At 47.9% G+C, this 24,097-nt stretch overlaps 1 protein-coding gene across 3 annotated transcripts in view; it reads left to right on the forward strand.

Moving 5' to 3' along the window:
• Positions 1–24,097, forward strand: part of CCDC85A (coiled-coil domain containing 85A) — a 641,780-nt gene that overhangs the window by 449,009 nt on the left and 168,674 nt on the right. The window contains exons 17-18 of one of the 3 annotated variants that reach the window (XM_087863416.1): positions 147–1,907; positions 8,788–9,745. In XM_087863416.1, coding sequence (XP_087719542.1) covers positions 1,641–1,907; positions 8,788–9,745 — 1,225 coding nt within the window. In that variant the 5' untranslated portion in view covers positions 147–1,640. Of the gene's footprint in view, positions 1–146; positions 1,908–8,787; positions 9,746–24,097 lie in introns of those variants that run through there. The other 2 variants (XM_045788017.2, XM_045788016.2) reach the window with 2 other exon arrangements.

Here is a 24,097-nt window from a genome sequence, read left to right on the forward strand (position 1 = left end):
GATTCCATGCAACAGGAGGGTAAAACTGGGGAGGTGGGAAAGGGAATTCTGCAGCCCAAAGATAGGACTCAGGGACTGGGAATACCCACTTCCAGAAATTACCATCACAAAACGCCAACCCAGTAAGAACTGACTGCCTTCCGCAGGAGGAAAACGGAAATCTCTCTGGCAGGCAGTTCTGGCTGCTTAAGGGGCTGTCCTCCGCTCCGAGGGGAAGTGACTGTGCTGACCTTAAAAATCCAGGCCTGGGGGAACCTGAAGGTGAAGGTATTTTATTTTCCCCTTAAGTCCTTGATGTTTTTCAAATAAAACTTTAAGAGATCCAATACCGTCCCCTGAAGCTTCTCACAAAGCAGAGGATTTTTTAAAAAGACAAAGGCCTGGGGGTGGGGAGGTAGGTGGTCCCTAAAGAGTAGTGCCCCGAAGCGAAGCCTTTCTTTCCTCTTTTCAGAACGCTGGGATTTTCTTAAAGGTTCCTTTCCCACCCCACCTACCCCCCCCCCAACACTTTTTTTTGGCCATTGACCTTTTCTCCCATTCTGCAAAGCAGAAGCCGACGGTTATCCCCCAGGTCCTCCTATCTATCTATCTAGCTATCTGCCCTGACCTCCGATCCCTGCAATTACCAAGTGTCTCTCATTTTGGTCGCCCGTTGTTCCCCCCGCAGGGTGACAAGCCTAGCGCGCAGGGGGCGGAGGAAGGAGCTCCTTTCGCCACATGGTGGCGCGCGAGAGCCTGCCAGAACCCGGGCCGCACAGCTTCTCATGCTTCTCCCCCTTGCCGCCCCACCCGCGCCCTGGCGCTGGAGGAGCCGCGCCCCCGGCCTTCCCCGGCGGGATAGCGGGGAGCGCGCCTCGGGAGCCCGGGAGGCGATCTAGCGGCAGTTGCGTCCGGTCCGCGCGGGAGGTGCGGCCGGCTGCGGACGGCCCCGGCTGCAGGCTCCTCCTCCTGCCGGTCCTGCCTTTACCCCTCCACCCTCTACCCCTCCTCGGCGTGGCTCCGGCTTTGCAAATCGCAGGCTTCCAGGAGCAGCCTAGGAGCGGCGGCGGGCGCAGCGAAGGCGGCGGGAGGAGCGCAGCAGGCGGGCCGCGCTGAGCCCTCGGGCAGCGGCGGCGGCGTCGCTCGAGCAAAGCCGGAGGCGCCGCGGAGCCCGGCGCGCCCTAGCTCGCCCAGGAGCGCAGTGAAGCCCGGGCTGCAGCTGGGCGAGGGGGAGGAAAGTGCACGGTGTGTGCGTGTGTGCGAGAGTGTGGGGGGCGACGGTCTCGAATCGGAGCAGAGGAGAGGGCAGGGGAACCGGGGCGCGGCCCCCGGGCGCCCCCGCCGCTCCCCGAGGTTTTCCCGCGGCGGCGCCCGCTCCCCAGCGCCCCTCACCATGGACTTGCGCCGAGTTGGGACGCGTCTCGGTAGCAGCGCGCGGGTGACTGCCCGGCCCTGGGGGTGCGCGGGCGCGCGCGCGGGGATGGCGAGGTAGGATGGCCGCCCAGCGCGACCCCTGCCGCCCCAACCCAGCGGCCGCCGGGCGGTGCAGCTGACTCGCCCGAGCGCACAGGGGTGTGGGCGGAGGCGGCCCCGCTGCGCCCGCGCCTTCGGGAGTCGCTTTGCCTCTTCCACCCACTCGCACCTGCCACAGCGCGGATATCATGTCGAAGGCGGCCGGAGGCACGGCGGCGGCGGCGGCGGCGGAAAGTTGTCCCTCAGCCTCTGCCGGCCCGTCCGCCGCCGCCGCCGTGGAGGACCTGTCCAAAGTGTCGGACGAGGAGCTGCTGCAGTGGAGCAAGGAGGAGCTCATCCGCAGCCTGCGGCGCGCAGAGGCCGAGAAGGTGAGCGCGATGCTGGACCACAGCAACCTCATCCGCGAGGTGAACCGCCGCCTGCAGCTGCACCTCGGCGAGATCCGCGGGCTCAAGGTGAGCTCAGGGCCGGGCGGGGAGCGGGGAGCCCCGGGGAGGTGGGGCCAGGCAAACTTTCCCTCCCTCCGTCAACAGGTGATCCTCCCCATTCTCCCGGTCAGCACCCCCTGCTCCCCGTCCCCAGCCCTTTGGAAACTTTTCGGAACTTTGGAAGCGATTGGTCTCCTCTTCCCTATTTGGGGCGAGGCAGTGTGGAGCTCTCACTCGGGGTCTTCTGTGGCCGGAGGAGCGGGAGCCGAGGATGCTGAAAAGTAGGGACGGAGGTGATGGGCATGCAGAACCTTAATTTTCCTAGGAAGCCTGGAAAATCAGGGGTTTGGGGAGCCGGGTTACAGGCAGGGGAAAGGGTGAGTGAGGGAGCGAGTCCAGGGCATCTTCGTCTTTGGAGATCAGAGATACGGATGCGCTGGAGCCACGACTTCTCCAGCAGATCCGAGGAAAGGGCGCCAATGCCTGGGAGAAGGGCTGGCGGGGTGCCTAGGGAGAAGTCGCGGGCGCCACCTTCGGAGCTGGCGCATGTCGCCCAGTGCAGAGGAGCTTAAGCTCTGCCTTCACATTTTCTACCTGCCCCTGTGCTTTCCTTCTCTCCAGTTCAGATGGCGTCATCTGGGGTTCCTTGACCCCCTTTCCCCATTCACCCCCAGTTTGATTATAATTTCATCTACCATTGAGGGGGGCTAGGGGATTTGAAAGGCACCACCCCAAGTGTCAGCCGATGATGCTTTGCTTTTTGAACCAGCCTTCCCTCTTTGCTATTAGAAAAAAAGAAAAGAAAAAAATTAAAAAGAAAGAAAAGAAGAAAACCAAAACCCCATCAACTTCTTTTCTCCTTGGAGAGCTCGGATTATGACCGCGGTGTGCCTGCCAGCGGGGCGGTGGGAGCCGGGGCGGGATCCGCCCTGCCAGTGCGCACCGCAAACTTCCTCCCCTCACTGCTTGCGCGGTGCCTGCTGCTATTCCTTCCTCTCATTGTTCTGCTTTTGTTTATAGGAAGCCAGACACAAACGAAAACACTGCAGGGACATCAGGGAGCAAATTCCTGCAGGCACACGCTGTTCTTGTCCCCTTCCACTCCCACCCCACTTCTCGGGCTGTAGACACTTTCTTAATTGCCTCAGCGCTCCAGCTCTGGGATTCTGGGGCAAAGAGGCCTGGAGGGGCCGAAGGCCAGATGCTCACCTTGCTGGGCCTAGTGCAGGTGAAGATGGCCTTCCGCGGGGCCTCAACTCACTGTCATCCAGTTCCTAGAGTGGGTGCAGTTAGAAAGATCCCACAGTCAGAAAAATCCCAAGGCTTCCACTCTCCTTTGGTTTAATTCATTAATAATGGAGTATTTATTAAGTACCAGACTCTTGGGGAATTAGAGACAGGCTAGTGTAGTGAGAAGATCCTCTCAGAGGTGGGTTTGCATCTAGAATCCTCATTTGCCAGGAGGGTGAGCTTGGGTAATTAATTTATCAGAACCTCATTTTACTCATCAATAAAATGCAAATGATAATAAGCATCTCCTGGGGGGTTGCAACAATAGGTTAGAATAATGTAGGAGAAGCTGTAATGCTGGACTCAACTACAAAACAATGGTAGACTTTGTCATCAGGAGAGGCCGAGGAAATGTATAGGTGTGCACCTCCAGGATTGGGTTTCTTAGGCAAACCTGGACAAAGGTATAGTTCATAACCCTCCAATTTAATCTTCCGTGGTTTGAACTATAATGTAACTTGGAAGAGTTTTAATTAAGTAATCAATATCCTAAGGATTTTAATAGTATGGAGCATTGACATAATAGTTCAGAAATACTTGAAGGCTCTCTTGGGTTGTGTGGATTGCCTGTGCGTGCGTGCGTGCGTGTGTGTGTGTTGACAGGAGCTGTGTGTGAGTGGTGGGGGAGCCTGGGCTTCTTTCTAGTAGCTTCACCCCAAGTAGGAGAGTCTCCTGCTGGTCTGGAGTCATGACCTGGCCTAAAAAGACTTTCCTGTCCGCCTCCTTATCAAGTTCAGAAAGGTGGGGCTTTCTGAATACTTTCTGATGCAGCCTCTACTCCTCCTTTCCGTCATCCCTGGTCAGTTACAACATCGTAGCCCCCAAGGCCTCTGGCCCACCCCTGAGGGGCTGTAGTGAAGCCCTGCTGAGGCCAGCCTTCTTCTCCCTTCTATCCATCGTCTTAGCTCAGAACATCCCTGGACACCCTCGTGATCCATTAATGTGGTTGACTGAGTAAATGATAGGTATGCTGATGTATTTTGGCTTAACTAGAAGGACGGATTTTTGGTTTTGTTTTTGGCTCTGATGGTTTGGGACTTCCAGTTGAGGACTGTAAATTTAGGGTTATGAAGGCCACAACACTTCTCTTTTTTATGTTTCTTTCTGTCATCTGCTTTTGAAATTGCAATAAATATTTTCAAGGCTACTAGGTGGTACTGCAACTTTAGAGATGGGGAGATAAGAGTGCCAGGTCTTTCCTTTGAAGGGCCTGTGACTGAGTCCACGCACCGGCTGACTTCTCTGTGTTTAAACATTTCAGAGGTAGAGCAGTGTGGGGCAGCGAAGAGATAAAGGATTTGGAGTGTGACGATTTGGGCAGCATGGGCAAGCTGTTAACCTCTCTGAGCCTCAGTGTTCTCATCTGCTAAATGGGAATGCGAATTCTGTAAGAGGTTTGATGGGGATTAAATGATACATAGATGAGGTTAAATAGCTCTCTCAAGGTCACACAGATATACAATGTTTAAAATAGGCTGACTTTCTTTTCTTTCAGCTCGTTGACATTCTCTGGTTAGAATGTGTGATCCCGCAAGGGTGGACAAAGGGGATTCTGGTTCTGACGTTATAAGGAGTTGGATTCTGAGAACCATGTCTGTGCACTGCTAGCATACACCAATGCTCGGGTTGCTCTGACCTGGGATTTCAGGAGACGGGGGCAGATTTGGGGGAACTGAATCTGTAGACTTGTTATGCATCACATTAATGTTCCTCTCTGCTCCCCAACACACCAATCCCCCTCTCTGCAATGAAGAAAAATTACAAAATAGAACAATTCTGTAACCACAGATACAGTACTTGAGAGTCTTGTGTATGAAATTTTGAGTGGTACGCTATGAGGTGGCTTCAGTCTTTTAAAAGTCCACTTTAGACAGATGGATAACATCTGGTGGCCAGTGGCAAAGTTAAAAGACACTTAATGTTTTGAAAAAGAAAGCCCAAATCATAATGTGGCAGATTTGAAGAAGCTGGCTTATAAGGTGATTATCAAATCAGTTGCTTAGCTGTTCCACACAGAAGGGAAAGGAAATAACTCAGAATCGTCTCCCCAAGGATATTATTTACTCTTAGAAGAAGGCGTGGTGATAAAGAAAGCTAAGTGGGCCATTACCGCTTCTACCCCAGCTGGAATTCTGGGAAGTATATGCTTCCCTCCATTTGGAAAGGCTTTAACTCCATGAAGCCCCAGGGTAGCACCGCTCCTACTTCTCTCCCAGTTGTGAAGAAATCAGGAATAGCTGCGGGACAGTCAAAAGGAAGCATTTTCAGACGGAAGTTCATTTAGATGGAGAAGACTATGACTTGAACTTTCTATGAAATGCCAGGATTAAACTAAATGTAGAATAATTTTTGAAGCTTAGAAAGATGAATTATTTTAATGTTATTTTCTCAGAGTCTCCACAACTTCTGATTTCCCTTGAAGCATCCGTGTCAACAGATCATTTATTCTCTTATGACATAGACTCCAACCTCACAGGGCACTATTGAGACAGTAATAAGAAATGCTTTCGCAGTAAGTAGAGCCGTACCGTGTTTTGGCCATGGGCCTAGAAGCGTTGGTCAGTCCATAAACACATATTGTTTACTGTATACAAGGCGCCACCTGGGAGAGTCAGCTACACAAAGAAAGACTTTAGAATGGACTCTGCCCCCCAGAAGCTAAGATATCTACATTGAAAAGAAAAAAAAAAAGATGCCCGATGAGGGCTCCAACTAGTGTCTCTTAGAGGCATTAAGCGGTGAGTGGGGAGGTTACTTCATTCATTCGTTTGTGGTTGTCGCCGCCACAGGCCAGCAGCTGTTCTAGGGCTAGGGGACACTTCTCAGAGGAGTCTCTCCCCTTAGGTAAGTTCATATGGGGAAGAGGACAGTATTTTCTACTTGGGAAGCTAGATACATTCCGGGTTCATAATTAGCTGACAAAGGGAGAGCTAAAGGTGGAGAGTCAGGAGAAAGCCTTCCTGGCTTGGCCAAAGGGTTTATTCATCTTCCTGGTAAAGGGGAGATGACGGGGCTTATGCCGGAGAGAGAGAACATTCAGGGAGTGATTCTGAAGATCAGTCTGGCCATGGAGAGCTTGGCTTGGGTGGGCGAGGAAAGATAGAGGATGGGGCGGACCAAGGCAGGGAGGCCAGGTGGGAGGTGTTCGGAAATGGCCAGGCCTGAGGTCAGAAAGTGATAATGAGAAGGAAGAGGGGGGCATCCAACAAGGAAACAGAATAGTCAGGATGCCAGGAATTAGAACTGGAGTTAAAACCACGCTGCACGAGATTCTCTTCTTCCTCAGGATGACTCCCATCTTAGGCCTCAGCACCGTCAGGGGTACAGGGTGTGGCTGGCAGATATTTTATAGTTTATTTTCTCACCAGTATCAGGCAAAGTGTTAGAATGCATCTGAGGTTAAGGGAGTTAAGTCTCCCCTGAGTGCTTCCAGTTCTGGGCTGGATGACCGAGTCACAAGAGTCGGCTTCGGAAAAGCAGGGGAAATCTTAGGTAGCAGCCCTGTAACTGCCCCTGGTTCATCGCCACCAAACCAAGGTGCTTCAAGAAACGGCCCCTTTATTCTAGGTGTGACTGGAGAATAAAGGGGGACCTCACAATGCATTTTCAAAGTTCCTTGGTTCAGGTGTCTACAGTGGGGGTGCTGTGTTCTGGACACACAGAGGTGGACAGAATAGGTGGGGTCTCCATTCTCAGGACCAGAGTTTGGTGAGTTCTAATAGCCACATTCAACCGGATATGATTGTAATAAGTGCCACAGAGGGGAAATCAAAGGGGTAACGGTAGAGTGTATAAGGCGACCCCCTTTAGATGGGGGGTAGTGGTCAGGGACGGCTTCTGGGGAAGTGACTTATAAAGTGAGGCCTTTAGGTTGTATAGAGGGTTAGGGGAATGCATTCCAAGTGAAAGACGGGAAGGGCTTGTTCCTTGGGCCCTGAAACCGGGCCAGTGTTGGTGGGGCTCATTCGGCGGGGCTCAGTTGGGGGTCGGGGGTTAGGTCGCACCTTCTCCACTGCTGCCATCTGTGTAAGCCACTATCCTCTCCCTCTACCTGGACTAGCCCGGTGGCCTCCTAGGCTATCTCTCCAGGCTTCCACCTTATCTTGTCTCCCTTTCTTCTATCTACCGCCCCCCTCCTCTGGTCTGTTTTCCACACTGAACGATGGTGATTCTTTACAAAATGAACCTATTGTGTCACCCCTCTATCCTCAGCTCGCCAACAATCCAGAGTCCTTCCCATGGCTGCCAAGGCCCAACGTTACCCAGCCCTGACACCCACCCTCTCAGTCTCATCTCTCCCACCTCCTCTCCCAGCTCTGCTCTCCGTGCTCACCGTGTGCTGCAGGCACGCTGGCCTCACTGCAGCGTCAGCCATATTTGTCTCAGGGCAAATACTTGCCCTTCTCTCTGCCTGGGATCCTCTTCCCTCAAATGTTTGCTCCTTCATTTCACCCAGGTCTTTGCTCAAATGCTTTCCTTCTCAGTGAGGTGCTTTCTCTTAAAAATATAGTATTTTTTTAGCCTACTTTAGTTTTCTTCCCCGCACTTTTCACGACATGGCATACTGTGCTCTATACTCACCTTTTGCCAGTTTTTCCCGCTAGAGTGAAAGCTGTAGGATGTCAAGGTGTTTGCTGTGTCCACTGATCCATCCCTAGCACCTGAACTGGTACCCGGCACATAATAGATGCTTACTAAGTACTTGTGAATGAGTGAGTAGACCACCATTCATGCGGGAGAAATAGGCCAAGTTAAGGGGCTTGGGGGTCTTGGGAGACTTGAAGGATTTTGCACTTTATCCTAAGGGCAGTGAGGTGCTGCTAAGCATGGGAGGGACAGGATGAGATAAATCTCCGAGGTAGGGTTCAGAATGCCTGTTTGGTTCAGGAGTGAGAGGTGAGGGAGGAGAAGCCAGCCGTAACCACAGGCTCTTAGGGAGGGCAGCAGGGTGGGTGGAGGCGGTATTTGCTGAGGGGCCGTTTGGGGAGGGGCCTTTGAAGATCACACAAGAGCTTGGCGTTGCTCGTGTTTCGTGGGATGCCTGGGAGATGCGCAGGGGGTACAGCCAGTAGGGCTTAGATGTGCCGGACGGAAATGCCACTGGAGGGCAGTTGTCCCCTCTGGGAACCTGGCTGTTGGTCCCGGGTCAAGGGCTGAATACCGGACGGTGCTTGTGTTTGTGCTGATGGCAGGCCTGTTGCCTCAGAGCTAGTCAGCATTTCTCAGGTCCCAAGCAGCCATTTTCTTCCTGGAAGGTGGGGCAGGGGATCCTTGGTTTTTTAGTGGTTCCTTGTCAATTAACCGGCTGCCCCCTAGATACTGGCCGGATGGTCTTGGGCGAGTGCAGCTTTCTGCGGTCCGGGTCCCCCTCTGTAAAAGAGCCATAATATCATTATCGCCCAATCTGATGAGATAATCCAAGTAAAGCAGTGGGCAGGGAGCAGAACCAATACCCATTATTGTTATTTTCATGACGATCAGCAGCTTCCTCTCAGCTGCCACCTCCTCCCCTCACATCACAGAGAATTCACCGATTCCCGCCTCCCTCCCAGGAGGTCTGAGCCTGATGACGCCTCAACTGTGTACCTCCCTTGAATGGTTCTCTCTCTCTTTTCAGGATATCAACCAGAAACTCCAGGAGGACAACCAGGAGCTGAGGGACCTCTGCTGCTTCCTGGATGATGACCGGCAGAAAGGCAAGCGGGTGTCCCGGGAGTGGCAGAGACTGGGCCGCTACACGGCTGGTGTGATGCACAAGGAGGTGGCCTTATACCTGCAGAAGCTGAAGGAGCTGGAGGTGAAGCAGGAGGAGGTGGTGAAGGAGAACATGGAGCTCAAGGAGCTCTGCGTGCTGCTGGACGAGGAGAAGGGCGCAGGCTGCGCGGGCAGCCGCTGCTCCATCGACAGCCAGGCCAGCCTGTGCCAGCTCACCGCCTCCACGGCGCCCTACGTGCGGGACGTGGGCGACGGCAGCAGCACCTCCAGCACGGGCAGCACCGACAGCCCGGACCACCACAAGCACCATGCGAGCGGTGGCAGCCCGGAGCACCTGCAGAAGCCCCGGGCCGAGGGCAGCCCGGAGCACGCCAAGCACCGGAGCACCAGCCCCGAGCATCTACAGAAACCCAGAGCCTCCGGGACCCCAGATCACCCAAAAGCACTCAAAGGACCCAGCCCCGAGCACCACAAACCCTTGTGCAAGGGCAGCCCTGAGCAGCAGAGGCACCCGCACCCCGGGAGCAGCCCCGAAACGCTGCCCAAACACGTGCTGAGCGGGAGCCCCGAGCACTTTCAGAAGCACAGGCCTGGGGGCAGCCCTGAACACGCCAGGCACAGTGGAGGGAGCCCCGAGCATCTGCAGAAACACGCCCTTGGTGGGAGCCTGGAGCATCTACCCAGAGCCAGGGGCACCAGTCCTGAGCACCTCAAACAACATTTTGGGGGGAGCCCCGATCACAAACATGTGGGCGGAGGAGGCGGAGGCAGCGGCGGAGGCAGCAGGGAGGGTACCCTCCGAAGGCAGGCGCAGGAGGACGCGTCACCCCATCACCGGAGTGTCTACAGTGGCATGAACGGTGGGTCAGTACGTGCGGGGGAACCACTTTGGCTGGGGCACCTCACTAGAGAGTTATGAACCTCGAAGGGCTTTCCAGCCACATTAGCGAGTGCAGGCGCTGGATAGGGGGTGGGTTGGGGAGAGGAGCAAACGTGTGCTTCCAAGGCTCCATGTGTTTCTTCCCCTGGATTTGTTTAAGTTTGTACAGTTCTCAGTCAAGTAAGCCTGGTGAAGAGGTGATGAGGAGTTAGGGGAAGGACAGGAACAGTAATTCCATGGGACTCTGAGTGGTCAGGGTGAGGTGAGTGGGGATTGAAGGTAAAAAGAGAACCAAGCTCAGGTTTTCCCCTCTTGAACTTGAGTGTTTTCCTAGTTGTGTGCAGTGTCCTACTGGGGTTCTCATCCAACGGCTGACCAAAAGGTTTTTGAATCCAGGTTAACAGCTTATGTGCATAAAGAAATGAATGTTTATTATGAAAAAACAGTAACAGTGGAAAAGAAATCTGTCCGTCAACAAGCCCGATGATGCCATGTTCCCTGAATGCCTGTCGATATGCCTTACTTCACTTCGAGGATTTTGTCCATGTGTTGGGGGTTGGGGGACTTCCCTTTGTAGGAGAAGCACATCAAATGATTTCCTTCCATACTCTCTCAAAACCCACCACCCTCTCCCAGACTCCCTTAAACATACTTTGAATAGCATGCTTTTTTTACACTGTGAGACAGCCGTCCCCATTGTTTGAATGTTCCTTTTGAAAATGTACAGATGTATTTGGACGCTCCTTTGGTTTCCGAAGTGTGATAGCCACTGCATTTGCTGAGACGGCTCTAAACCGGACCCTAAACCTTTTGGAAGGGGTTTGATTTCCTGCATCTTGGTTCTAAAACCACTTTGAACTTCAGAGAGGAAAAAAAAATCACTTCTTAAAACAAACAAACAAAACCCCCTCCCAACCCTTTCATGTTGCTTATGGTTGAGTTAGAAAGAAAACGTTTGGTTTTATAAACTGTGGGGTTTTTTCATCCAAAATACCTGAGGTTTTCCTCTTTGTTTGAAAACTGCTACGGAGTCTATGTGCAGTCAGCTCTGAGCAGTGGTGGAGGCGGCCAGTGTGAGCAGTGACATGAAGGGGTAAATTTTCAATATTGTACCTGGGGATTTACCTGTTGGATCCCATTTCATCCTAATCCTTTTCTCCTAGTGCTGAAAATTGACTCCTGAAGCTTGGCTCTAATGCAGCCAATACTCTTTTATGCGCAGATGGAATTGGAAAGGGTAGGGAAGACAGGATGCTGCTGCTTTCTGGGTTGGGTTGGGAAGTGAAGGTGGGAGAAGCCAAGTCACCATGTGCTGAGGCCTCCTGGCTGGCTGGGGCTTTTACTACATTAATTGCACCCTCACTCACTGTTTCCAGGACTGGCCCAGAAGCTGCCCTGGTGGCGGTGGGCAGCCTTGGCTGTGCACTTCCCACAAGAGATGAAAGTCATTTAAAAAGATACTTTAGTTGTCTTACCGTGATGAGGTGAGTCACTAGCCATGAAGCTTGTCTTCGGGGAGTAATGGGTTAACGGGAAAGTTCAAGTTAATGACTTTTCCATTTCTCGATTACTTTTTAATGAGCATGAGAAGTAAGTATGTGTACTGTTTTAGGGAAACTTTGTATCTGGAACCCCCCCCCCCCAATTACTTAGGGGCCAGGTAGTTCACATACAAAACAATTTTTTTCTTTCCCAAAGTGCTCTTTTAAATAAAGAGCTCCTCTAGTTGAATCAAGGCATGACTTAATGGACAAGAAGAGATTTCAAGTGCGATTTTTAAGCAATACCTTGCATAAAGTAAGGTCTATTTCTAGATGAGGATAACATCACATCAGGGCTTATTATTGCCTGGATTCAGATAGACTTCTTGATTCGGCAAGTGATTTTTAAAATTTAACCATTTTATTTAATTAAAAGTTTGGTGTAGCATAGATGCATTATTTAGACTGACACTGTATTTAATTCTTATGTTTACGTCGGGTTTTCTCATTAAGTGACAAATCTCCTGGCAGTTGATACCCTCACCAAAGTATATTTGTAGCGCGTATGCATTGCCTTTTTATTTCCATACTTAATTGGAAAATGAAGTGGTACCATGAGGTGTTTATGGATCATCAGCCTATAAACGTGGGCCTGTATGTATCCTGCCATTGCAAATTAATTTTTGATATGGATGGTAAGACATGACTTTTCATATTTTTAATCCCCCCACACTTCGGTTGAATCATTGGCCTAGAAACAAGTAGGAACCAGTAGAGAGATAAATCCCAAACTGCAGATTTGCTGAGTCATGTACAGAGTCCTTCGTTTGGAGTTCGTGTGAGATAATGAGTGTTTTGCATGAGCACTCGCAGGTTTTCGAGTGAAGAAAAAGTAGGTGAAAGCAGGTGGAAGTGTGTCTGCATTGTGCCAGAATGAAACTGAAAAGAAACACATATTGGCAGACTATGGTCCTACTTGTAACGCTCCCTCCAAAAAGACACACATATACACACTGAGGGAACATCAGTGAAAACAATTACTGTTTGAGTTGACTGTGCCTTGGACATCTTTAAATCTTGTTACAAGCCCAGTGGAGGAAGCAGCTGATGACCTGGGGCATCCAAGAGTTTCTTTTGGTTAAAACAGCTTAATTCCCAACTGGATACAAAGGTGAATTTTGAGTATTTTTCTTTTCTTAAAAATAGCTAAGACTATATAGCCATATTTAAATTAGTAGCTGATTGAAAAACAACAAAAGCCAAGACAAAACAGAAAAAAAACAAACCACCCAACCCTCCAAGTTGAATAACATGCTCATGAGTGCGTTCGCTTTTTTACAAGTTATGATCCACCTGTGTTTCAGTTTGCAGAGAATTCCATGTGCAAAGAGGAGGTAGATGCAATTAATGTCTAGTTACATCTAGACAGTAAGGCATTTGTCTGTGCATTCAAGTCGCTTGCTGTATACCAGATTTGTAAATTAAGCAGTTGAATAGCCACTTTTCTGTAGACATGGACCCAAATAGACAGCCGCCTTGAGAATGGGGGATTCGCTTACCTGATGCCATGGAAATCCAAGGTTGGGTCCAACTTTCTCCCATCGTGAAACCAAGGGGTTTTGCTTCCAGATACCAGCTGGCAGATCTGTGCTTTTCAACAGGTGGCTTTTTAGCCCAGGTTGTGGGCGTCGTGGAGGACTCGGCTTCTTCCAGCGGTAGCTGTGCGTTGTTGACCTTCCGGGCAAAGGTGATTCTGGTAAGCAGGAGCCCACACGAGTAGTTCACCCACTGGGTGTTATGAATCCAGTTGAAAAAGTCACAAAAGTAGTTTTATTTTCATTCTAGGGGCACATATTGCTGGTTATCAGTAACTGAGAAGGAATGATGAGCAGAGACATTACTCTGTTGTTTATCGTCCTTCCAAAAAAATTCCTTAGCCACGCTGGTGGGTCTTGTTTACTTTACGGACTTAGAGCGTGTCCCAGGGACCAGCAGCTTCACATTGTCCTTCAGCATCACCCTAGCCAGTGAGAGCACCCAGGAGGGACCTCTTCATTCGTGTCAGACAGGGTCCATGTGGAACTACCTCCGGCCTTGCTGGATGGAGTGGCAGGGCTGTGAGTGTTCGGCTTCCTCCTGAAAGCTTCTTAGTGCTTCCTTCCTTCTTCTGTGAGGGGATCTTCAGAGACCGAACAGTTGTGTCTCCCCCCACCCCTGTTCTTTCTCTAGAGCAGGGTTTCTCAACAGTGGCACCATTCACATTGGGACCAGATAATTCTTTGTTGTAATGAGTGGCCTTATGCATTTTAAGAGGTTTAGCAGCATACTGGGCTCTACCCACGAGCAACCCCCAGTTATGACAATTGAAGATGTCTCCAGACATTGCCAAATGGTTCCAGGGAGTAGGGAATGGGTAACATTTCCCTGGATTCAAAACCACTGCTTTAGAGAAAGCAGTGTTTTTCAACCTGGCTGCAGATTACAATCACCGTGGTAGCTCTGAATAATCACGAGCGCCTGCGCCCCGCACGCGGATGCGTATTGAATTGGTCTGGCCGTGGGTACGTCGCAAAAGAGCTCTGCAGGTGATTCTCATGATCAGACCAGGTGAAAACCATTGCCCTAGGCGCGTGCGCGGTGTATAAGACGGCTTGACGCGCGGGAAGTGGTGAGGAGTCCGGGCTGCTTGGGAGGAAGAACGCTAACCTCTTTCCTTTGGTTGAATTCCGAGCCGGAGAAGGACTGTCCCCAGCAGGTACTGTGAAGCTTCGTCCCTCACCCCCCCGCCCGAGATTCTCAGATAACACGTCTGGGGTATGGGTTGAAAATTGGAGTTTTTGGTGGATGGGATTTTTAGGTTAAGTTGGGGGAGACTCTGGCCTATGGGTAGGTCAGGACTATTTAAGGCCTTCACATGCACACTGAAAGGAAAGTACGTGGATTTCCAACCCCTTTATAGCGGCTGCTGATGGCGCACGTAGATCCTGTAACGTCTGTAATGCTAACGAATATTTCTCACCGGGGTTACTACACTTCCCATCGCCCACCTCCTGAGTTTTACTCGGAGTCTTCAGATTTCTTCTTATTCTCTGTTGAGGTTATTAATGAGTGAACGAAAAACGCTGATAACACAAAATGACCTTGTCTACGAGGGGTAAGATAACCTGTGTGTGGAAAAGCCCAGCAGGAATTCTCCTCAGCAAGGTTGTCTGTACATGAAGCAGTGGTGTGCTATAGCATGAGTAATTGCTCTCCTAAGTCTTTTCTTTTGCTTAGAAAATGTCAGAACAACCTTTTATGAATGAATTTGGACAATAGAAATTAAATGTCTCTTGGGAGAAAAATTTTTAAGTTACAGAATACCAGAACCAATTTAAATTGAGGACCTCCGAGTGTTGTTTTCTCTTGTGTGAACTGACATGTAGGTGGTTAAAGACGTAGACGATGTTTTTTGATCTTTCAGCTTCAGTATGATAGTCTGGTAGCCTTAGACACACTTCGATAGGACAGCAGTTGAAGAGTTCTGAAAAATAGAATCAATTATCCTATTATACTTGTGTGTGCAAACCATAGTGCATTTTTCATAATTCGTCTTGACTTAATGAGAGAGAGCTTAATATTGGAAATATAGTTTAAGAAATTGCTAAATATCTAAGAGGTGAGATATCACTGGAAAACCTAGATGGCTTAGAAAGGTATTTTCCAATAGAATTTAAGGTTTTCAACACCACTGACAATAAAGCTATAAAAATTCTTTAAATCTAGGGCATCATTTTCCTTTTTCCAAAGGAGATTATATCTGTATCTATAATCTATATATGTGTGTATATATTTCTGTTAATAAATAAATTTGTACCTGAACAATGCCAAACATTCAGTTTGATTCTGTTTAGTCAAATCAGTTTCAGCTGCATCTGGCATCCAGCATCGACCCACTCGTGGAAGCCAGTTGCTGTGAAGTCCAGAATCCCTTCCAGCTGATGGTGGTTATGTTCTTTAGACCCAATGGAAGTCAATTAAATGGTTGTATTTTTGGTTCATTGCCAGAAGGTGTAACAGAAAAAATTGAATTAGTGACGCATTTATCTTCTTAATGAAAATAATTTAAAACCAAGCAGGAGAAAGTGCAAAGTTACGGTGAGTATGCCATTGGATTGGCTACGTTTTCAGAAGGAATACAAACACAGTGATGGGCTATAAGGCTATATACATTTACTCACAGTGATGATAGATTAATCTGGAGGCATCCGTGAGGGATTTAGTCAAGCTCCACTGATCAGAAAAAAGAACGTGAAGATAAACTTTGCCAAAGTTTTAAAAATAGTAAAGTTTTACCCGTATAACCCCGTTGGGCCAGTGTATGCTTAATGGAGTAAGTTTTCCAGACAAATTTATGACCTTAGGCTCTCAAACGTCGTAAATGTTAGCCTCTTCTGAAGCTTACAGGCCTCAGACTCCTATGTTAGATAGAACTGGGAGTCCTTACAGCAGATGGCCCCACATGCTATTATTTTCTTGCTCCGTATTTACTTTCAAATAATAGGCTTTCAGTCACTTCAAGCACCAGCATGCCCCCAGCAGTATTCCTTGCTGCCCTCAGCAAGCCTGACTTTAACTTTCTTTCTCATTGCTGTTTCTAAATTCTGTTCTTTCTACTGGCTGGTCATACCTTGGGAAAGTGGATAACCACATTGATTAGAATTGTTTTTTTTAATCAGAGTGAATGACCTTAAAGTGTCCTTCTGGCAGTAAAACACATGAGCTTTAGTGCATGTGTGTTCTGCGTCAGTAAGTACTTTGGCTTTTCAAGGCTTCTCTTGGCTTATTTTCTAGGTCTTGACTGTACTTAAGATAACTCTGCTATTTCTGTAATGTAAGAACTCAGAAATGTTTGCCATTTGGGTCCTTGGGCACAACCAAGTTTCCCTTAATCCTATTTTGGTACATAATGTTTATGGGAAAAAATGTGTACATTTGAAAAGTTATTTTGAATTTGATTCTAGGAAATAAAGAATATTTTGCCTACTGAATAAGAAATTAAGAATATTTCATGTTGTGAAAAGAGCAGATTTTCAAGAGTTCTAGGAAATGTGAGATCCAGTGTCAGGGGTGGAGCGTGGGACACTTGAGAATACAGGCACGGAGTCTCAGCTGTAATGGAGAAGTCTCTAGTCTGCAGAAGAATGAGGTTCGGGTTGCTGCTGCCCCTGACATAAATGGCCTCCTCTTTAGAGTGCTGTTCATGAGTTGCCAATAAAGAGTGGCTGCTCTTTCTGAGAGCATCTTGGAGAGGCAGAAGAGGTGTTCGAGAAAGTGGCAGAGAAGTAGCAGGTGGCCATTATCGCCCTTCTGAAGGCAATGCTGGTTTGTGCTTCTTAAAAGACCATGACTGGGTCGCTCGCACATGGCTGGGTGGTCACTTACAGTTCTCTCCTGACAAGGAGGTGCGTAGTTGAGAGCTTCTGTACCTGAATCCTAATGGAAAGGTGCAGAAGGGCTTGGGATGTGGTCTTGGACATGGTTGAAACGAGGCATGTGTTTAATTACCAGTTAAGTGAAAACTTCACTAATACTTCAGGTTTTTTTCTTGAGACCCGTATGTAGGCCTTCGGTAGGCTTTCCCTTTAAGACCGGGTATGTTAGGGAGGAGGGTTGGGTTTGGCGATCTCAGTTACTTGTATTCCGTGCACATACCCACATTGTAGTGTTCTTGTATGTGGATTTACTAGAATATTAAATTGAATTTCACTCTATTGAATGACTTTTTTGTTTATACCCCTTCACTTTCATCTTCAGGTACATAAAAGAAAGTGGTGAATCTTTACATTCTAAAATCTTGCAGACAAGATACTTGTAGCACTACTTTTGCCTGCTGATAGAGTTGAGGGATAGAATGTTTTTACTTTTGGCCGCAAACTCAAAGGTCTCTGCTTCCTCGGTGAGATGGCTTTTCTAGTCCAGTGTGTTCATTATTGCATTAAAGATCTTTATTTGAGAGAGCACGCGAGAGAGGGCGCATAAGCGGGGGGAGGGGCGGGGAGAGAAGCAGGCTCCCATCCCAGGACCCTGGGATCACGATCTGAGTCAAAGGCAGGCGCTTAACCGACTGAGCCACCCTGGCGCCTCCTTCCTTCCGATTATTAAGGGCTCTTCTGGCTTTTAGGAGAGAAGGCTGGTCTGGAGAGTGCACAGCCTGCTGCTCCCTGACTGCCCGTAATTGCTAGTTGGTTCAGAGATATGAGAGGGACTTGCATGTGGGGGGTGTGGTGTATGTGTGTTCCTCCCAGTAGAAAAACCTAATTAGTGATGAATATTTACATGCAAATATATGCACACATATACACGCTTGTGTATGTTTTATTCGATGGAGAATGGATCGCTTAATGCTGACCAAGAGAATGAAATTCGGACACTGTGGTTGTATTTAGTTCAGGAAGCCAGAGAATCCTAGAATTTAAATCTGTAAAGTACTCTGTATTTTATCTAGTTCAACTTTTCAATGTTTTGAAGGAGAAAATTGACTTCCAAAGAAGTTCAATGAATTCTCCAAGGCCAGTTGCCAGTGAGCAGAAGACTGAAATCAAGCGGACTCACAGGGCACGGAATGCATCTTCTAAGGAAGACCTTTAATCCCACAGACTTTGAGTCCACTCGAAGTAGGGGTAATGTTAATAGTGAAGATCCTGAACGGAATAGAGAACCATTCTTCCTCTAGTGCTGTTGGAAATTCCTGAAAACCAGAGCCCTGCAATGTTAAGAACGAGACAAGATGAACGTCCACAGACTCTGGCTCAGGAGACTTGGTGGTCTGGCAGGTGAGCGCTTATCTGTTGCTCCGGAGCCTCTGGTTAGGCCCGATGGGGTACATGGCTCACAGCTCTGCACAGCTCCTGCAGGCGGTCTCAGTAGAAAGAGCAGTTGGGTCCTAGCCTCAGGCTAAAACCTAACTGCCCTTTTTCCTCCCACGTGGACTCTTCCCCCCCCTTCGAGGCCATATTCCTTCCAGATAAATATTCTTGGGAAGATGGACTGACCTTAGTCCTGTCCTCACACATCCCCTTGCATTCACAGCCAAAGTGCTGCGTGTCTGGACTAGTGTCAGCTTCTGGACTGTACGCTACAGAAGGGAGAGAGCCCAGGAGCAAGGGGATGGGCCAGATGGCAAAACCAACTGCTCTCAAGGAGTTGTGTTTTTTAATGACTCAGCTTGCTGCAAACAAAACTAATTAGGCCAGTTTATTCTGATTTATGCTACTATAGGCAGAAGTAGAGTACACGTAGATTGCACTTTTGATGGCACTTAAAAGGTCAGAATATCTGAGCTGCAGATTCCTGTTCGAAGCAGCCTGGTCTGTTGAACCGCTCTTGAGAATTCAAATTAACCGTGCTCATTAATTCAGCATCTCTTCCCTTTCCCTAGACGGCAAGTGCCAGTTCACCCAAACGGAACAGTAAGACCCTGCAAGGCGAGTTGCTAGTCTTATCTGCAGATGATGGATTAGATGCAGCTCCCGGGAAAGTGAGCTAAGAGTCAACGGTAGAGTAAGAGCGCGAACTAGCGGACAAAGGCGGTGTGAGGGTCAAGGCCATGAAGAATTTCAAAGGGTCTGTTTGGCAGCACACGCCCTTAACGGGCACCTGTCTTATGTCGATGGGCAGGCCTTGTTCCGGGGACCAACCAGAATGGTCCTGGTCATGGAGCCTCGGGGGGAACTGGCTGAATTTAGCTGCATATTTGACATGTGAAGGTACTTTAGAAGAGCGTGCATTTAGCATTATAACCAATAAGGGATCTAGAAATCAATATTATCCAGGTGGTTTGCCACGAATAGCTCCCGCAGCATAGTCATGGTCACGAGAAACCGTTGAGCACCATCAAGTTTTTCAAAATCTGGAAGAACAGGCTTGAAAACCGTTTATTTTTATAGTGTCCCTTTAACACTGAAACTGAAGACCAATACTTCAGTCCTAACACTATGTGCCACGTGGTTTTCACCCTTAATCTCTTTCGCTTGACCTGGTAGTCTCAAAATTGCCCACTTTGGGGTTGATTGGCCGAGCACGTAAATCTGTTTGATGGAAACCTTATTCTCACCAGAGCCTACATAGCCATGTCTACAATAGGCATTCATTTTAAAGAGAGCTAGACTGTACTATTATACTTATCAAGGCTTATTTAGTTACTTTTTTATTTGTAGGTATTTATTGAATTTCACCCATCTATTAAAGTGATACGTAGATAACCATCCCTAAATTGGCTTACGGCATTTAAACTTTATTTAAAACTTTAAAGCAGTGAAACAACTTTATAAACCTTTTAGCCAAATTCTGTTTTAACCATGAGTAGAAATGATAGGTCTTTTAAAATACGTTTAAAAACCCTTTAAAATAAAATCTTTCATGGAGTTAAAAAATAGCGTGATGCACCAACTTCTTAAAAGGTGTCAAGACACATGAGAAGCTGCTCTACGTCCCTCATCAGGCAGCTGCAAATCAAACCACGACGAGAGAGCGCCCTGCCCCCCACACCTGTCAGAATGGCTAGCATCAAAAAGACAAGAACTAGCAAGCATGGCAAGGATGTGGGAGAAAGGGAAGCCTCGTGCACTGTTGTTGGGAATGTAAATTGGGGCAGCCGCTGTGGAAGACCTATGGAAATGAAGGAAGTCAGACTGAGACAAATAGGAGAGAATGAAATTGTGGGATCTAAAAACAAACGAACCAACAAAAACCAGAATCCAGACCTATAAATGCAGAGACCAAACTGATGGTTGCTGGAGGGAAGGCGGGGAGGGGAGGACGGGCCCAAGGGGTGAAGAGGAGGGAAGGATACAGGCTTCCAGTTAGGGAATGAGTACGTCCCGGGAATAAAAGGCACCGCAGAGGGAATAGTCCGTGGCGTTGGTGGACGACAGCCGAGCTTGTGGGGAGCGGAGCATAATGCGCGGGGAAGTTGAATCACTGTGCTGTACGCCTGAAACTAATGTTCTCCGTGTGTGTCAACCATCCTCCAAAGAATTTGAAAAAAAAATTGGAAAAGAGTCAGTTCCATAAGTACAGTGCTAGAGAAAATGACCTCACAGGTGTTCACGTGGGGTCCCCTGGATTGTTAGAGTCCCCACAAATCCAATATGAATAACTTTAAAAATTAAAGGCATCATGGCACAGTTGCCTCGCTGGTGACTGGGATATACTGAGTTGACTTGGCTACTCTCTTGCTGTTCAGCACACCACCAACTTCTGTGGGCAAAATAATTGCTCCCTCAAGTAAGGGGCTCCCATAGAGAAACTGTAAGTCCATAGTTGCAGAATTTAAAATTTCCAGATATAGAAGACCTAAAAATAAACTTTGAATTGCCAACTTTTTACTTCTGTTAGGCGTGGACTGTAAAATAATCCTCCTCTAACACCATTTCATAGAATATCATTTGGACGTTTAAAACAGGAAATAAATATATTTACCAAAGGTCAGTCTTTCTCCCTAAAGAAACAGCTGGAACATTGTGTCGCTGCATCTTTGCTGAACCTTTTTTTGGAATAACGTGTAGTCCAGAGTTCGGATTTAACAATGCAATGGCAGATAAATTTCTGGTGTCCGGTACACTTAGGGATTTTTATCCCTGCCATTGTAGGAAATCTGGTTTTACCCAGATTCTGTTGAACAGAATTCTCAAGAGTTAACGGAGTTTCACTTAGGCACGGTCTGTGTGACCTGGTGGAAGCCAGAAATCGCAATCCAGGTATTCCTACCGGATTCTTGCCTCCTTTCTCTCCAGGACAGGAAGAAAGATGACCCATCAGCCTGTGGGGCTGGCCAGCTTAGATTGGGGGTTCCTCTCTCTGCTGCCGCACCCGTCTTGCTGGGCTGGCTCCTAAGCGAGAGCAGTAAGGATGGTATCCAAGAGGGCCGCTGTGCTTAGGAGGGGACTTCGCTGTGCGTGGCGCGACATGAGGACCATTGAGCTAATGTGCTGTCGGCACCATTCATTGTGCCTTGTAAGGCCCTTGTCAGCGTTGTGGAAATTCTTCTAGCGCTGTCAGAATGGACCCCATGCCCTTTGAGGTGGTCACACGGATGAGTCTGAATGCCTCGTCAGTGAACAAGGAGCTAAAGAGGCCATAGTGGGGGTGACTTGGGCTTTGTACAGTTCTCAAGTCTGGTCTCTTCTGCTCGGGCAGGTCTCAGAGGGCAGCCTGCAAATGCACTGGCCATGTATGAATCATGTGCATTCTGTTTGGACGCGTACGTGTTTTCTCATGTTGCTTAATAGGATAGTGTTCTGGAAAGTCAGAACGAGGAATTTCATTTTCTACTCTACTGTAGACTGGATTTTTCTCAAGTTTCTTTGCTGTCTCTGCCCCAGATGGGAGAGTAAGGCTATCAACTAGAAAGAGAGGAAACCAACAAGTCCGTGGCACCAGGCTCTTCACGTGAGGTTACGTCCCGTCTAACCAGATTTCAGGGGTCTTTTTCTGAAACCTTTGGACAGAGTGAAGACCTTTTCTCCCTTCTTTTTAATCCTATTTATAGCTGGGGTTTGAACTAGTTTGGAGTAAGGCTGTTGAATGAAATCGGGAGGTTAATATTAAGTGAGGGGAAGGGCAAAATCTACAGCAATTTCATTGTAAATCGTTACCTCGACTCACCAGGCAGCTACAAGTTCTAAACAATGCCAAGGATAATAGAGATTTATTACAACAAATTAAAGGCTAATCAGAGTGTGTCCTGTCGATCAACAACATAGTAAAACAAACATAAATGACAGGAAAAGCATGAGTTGATAAAAGACTCATGAGTGTGGCTGGTAGTAGAAAACCAAATTCCGTTCATGGCTCGCTCACTTTGTATATTTCTGCCCGGTTCCGTGTGGAGATGGGGGGTGATTGGGAATAATACATGCACGTTTGTTCAACAAATATTGTGTGTTTCGTGTGGGTGCAGCATGGTGATACACCCCGGGTGAGGTAGAGCAGAAAAACAAGCCACAGCCCTTTCATGCTGGGAGTTCACACACCCATGGGAGGACGGAAGGGACAGCGAGGGTGTGTGATTAAGAACCAAATAGAAGGAACTCCCCAGGTGCTGTGGGCCTTTGTGGGCCTGGGGGACGGCTGGTGGGCTGCCATGGCGGCGTTGGCTGCCTAGAGAGGGGTATTGTGAGCTTGAGTCCCAGGGAGTGCTTGGATCTGGGCAAGCGGGCACGAGGAGTGAGGGTGTCTGTGCGAGATGAAATTGAGTGGACAGTGTTGGAGAAACGATGAGGACGTGCGTGGATTTGTGCTGGTGTCTTTGTTAGAATGTGGCAGATCGTTTTAGAGAGTACATAGGGCGTAGACAGAGTGTTAGCGTGGGTGCTTCCACTAGCAGGGTTCCCGTCCAAACGGGGAGAAACGTCACATGTTCTTCATTCTCTAGATGTTGTTATTAAACAAAGTGGACCCGGAAAGCTGGTTTCTTAGCATTAAAAAACAAAACCAAACTCTTGTTGGGATTTTATAACTCAGTTTAATTCTAATGGTTTTTTTATTCCTTAAGTGTTCCTGGGCTAAGCGGTTGTACAACGATCAGGGCTCTATACACCCAGGTTTACGCCATCATATAAACCTCTTCCATTTTTTTTTTTTTTTTCTAGCAAAGGTTATGCTGAATTACTACTACTTTTCAGTGGAGGAGTTTTACAGTGAGTGTTATCGGTTAAGAAAATCCATCTTCTGACTACTATCTTCTGAGTCAGTAATGAAGATGTTATGAGATTTGGGGGGAAATCTGGAAGGCAGAAAGATAGTGCTAAGTAAAAATCAATAAACTAATTCTGTTAAAACAATAAAGAGAGAAAAATAGTCTTGAAGCCCGTTGACCCTTTGATTAGTCTAGATAGGAAAATTAACCTAATCTGGCTTTTATATTTCATTCATTTTGGTGTTTTTCCTCTTCAGTGTTGTGACCTCATTTTTAGCCCGTGGTGTTGTAGGCTAAGTCTCAGATCATTTTCAGAGCCCTACAGGCTCTGTGGAGCTTCTTTGGGAACAGGTTGAAGCGAATGAGGGGGAATAGGTAGGCTCCGCCACCCCTTTCACCCCGACGACTGGTACCCTTCCGCTGGGGCAGCCCTCAGTCGCCTGCTTGGTTCACACTTCTGCTTAAGCTTTTACTTGAACAGATTTGACTTTACAAAATTCGAAAACCTTTCGTCCAACCCAGAGACACCAAAAGCAAACATTTTGGACCTACCACCCAGATTTCTGGGCCAGTGTATAGATGTCCCCAATCACACCATTTCTGGATTCTTCTTGTCACTGAATGTGTGTACTTGGTCACATATGTCCGAATAGGCATGGGAATTTAATTTGACTTGTAGGCATGGGGATTTTATTTTTCGGAGGTAGACATTCAAAGTGGCACATCTTCGAAAACTTGGACCTTTAGGTTCTTCTCCTTGGTGTCCACCTGCCTTCTGGAGCTGGAGAGGAAACAAAATAGAAGTTCTGTAAAGGAAACCAAGCTTTTGCTAACCTCTACCTGTAACTGCTGAGATGCTGATAATTTTTAATTTTTTTTTTTTGGAAAGTAACAAAATTTGCTGCGTAAGTGTAACAGTGTTAATCCTTGAAGCTACCAAATGCCTAGTTGTTTCCTGTTGCACCTTCACTTTTCTTTGTTATGGAACTCTCTGGGCAGAATTTCTATTTTAATAGCTTAATTAGGTAAATGTGAGCTTTATTGTGACCTCAGTGAGGTTCCTTTTCGAAAAGGTTGAGTTTGAGGTTCCTTTAATTGCCTGTCTTCTGAGTTCTTATAGGAAGATTTATTTAAGAGCTAGCTTTTTTTTGAAGATTTATTTATTTGTTTA

Source organism: Ursus americanus, chromosome 7 (genome assembly GCF_024610735.1).
Source record: "Ursus americanus isolate L20-20 chromosome 7, mUrsAme1.1.p, whole genome shotgun sequence".
NCBI classification, from domain to species: domain Eukaryota; kingdom Metazoa; phylum Chordata; class Mammalia; order Carnivora; family Ursidae; genus Ursus; species Ursus americanus.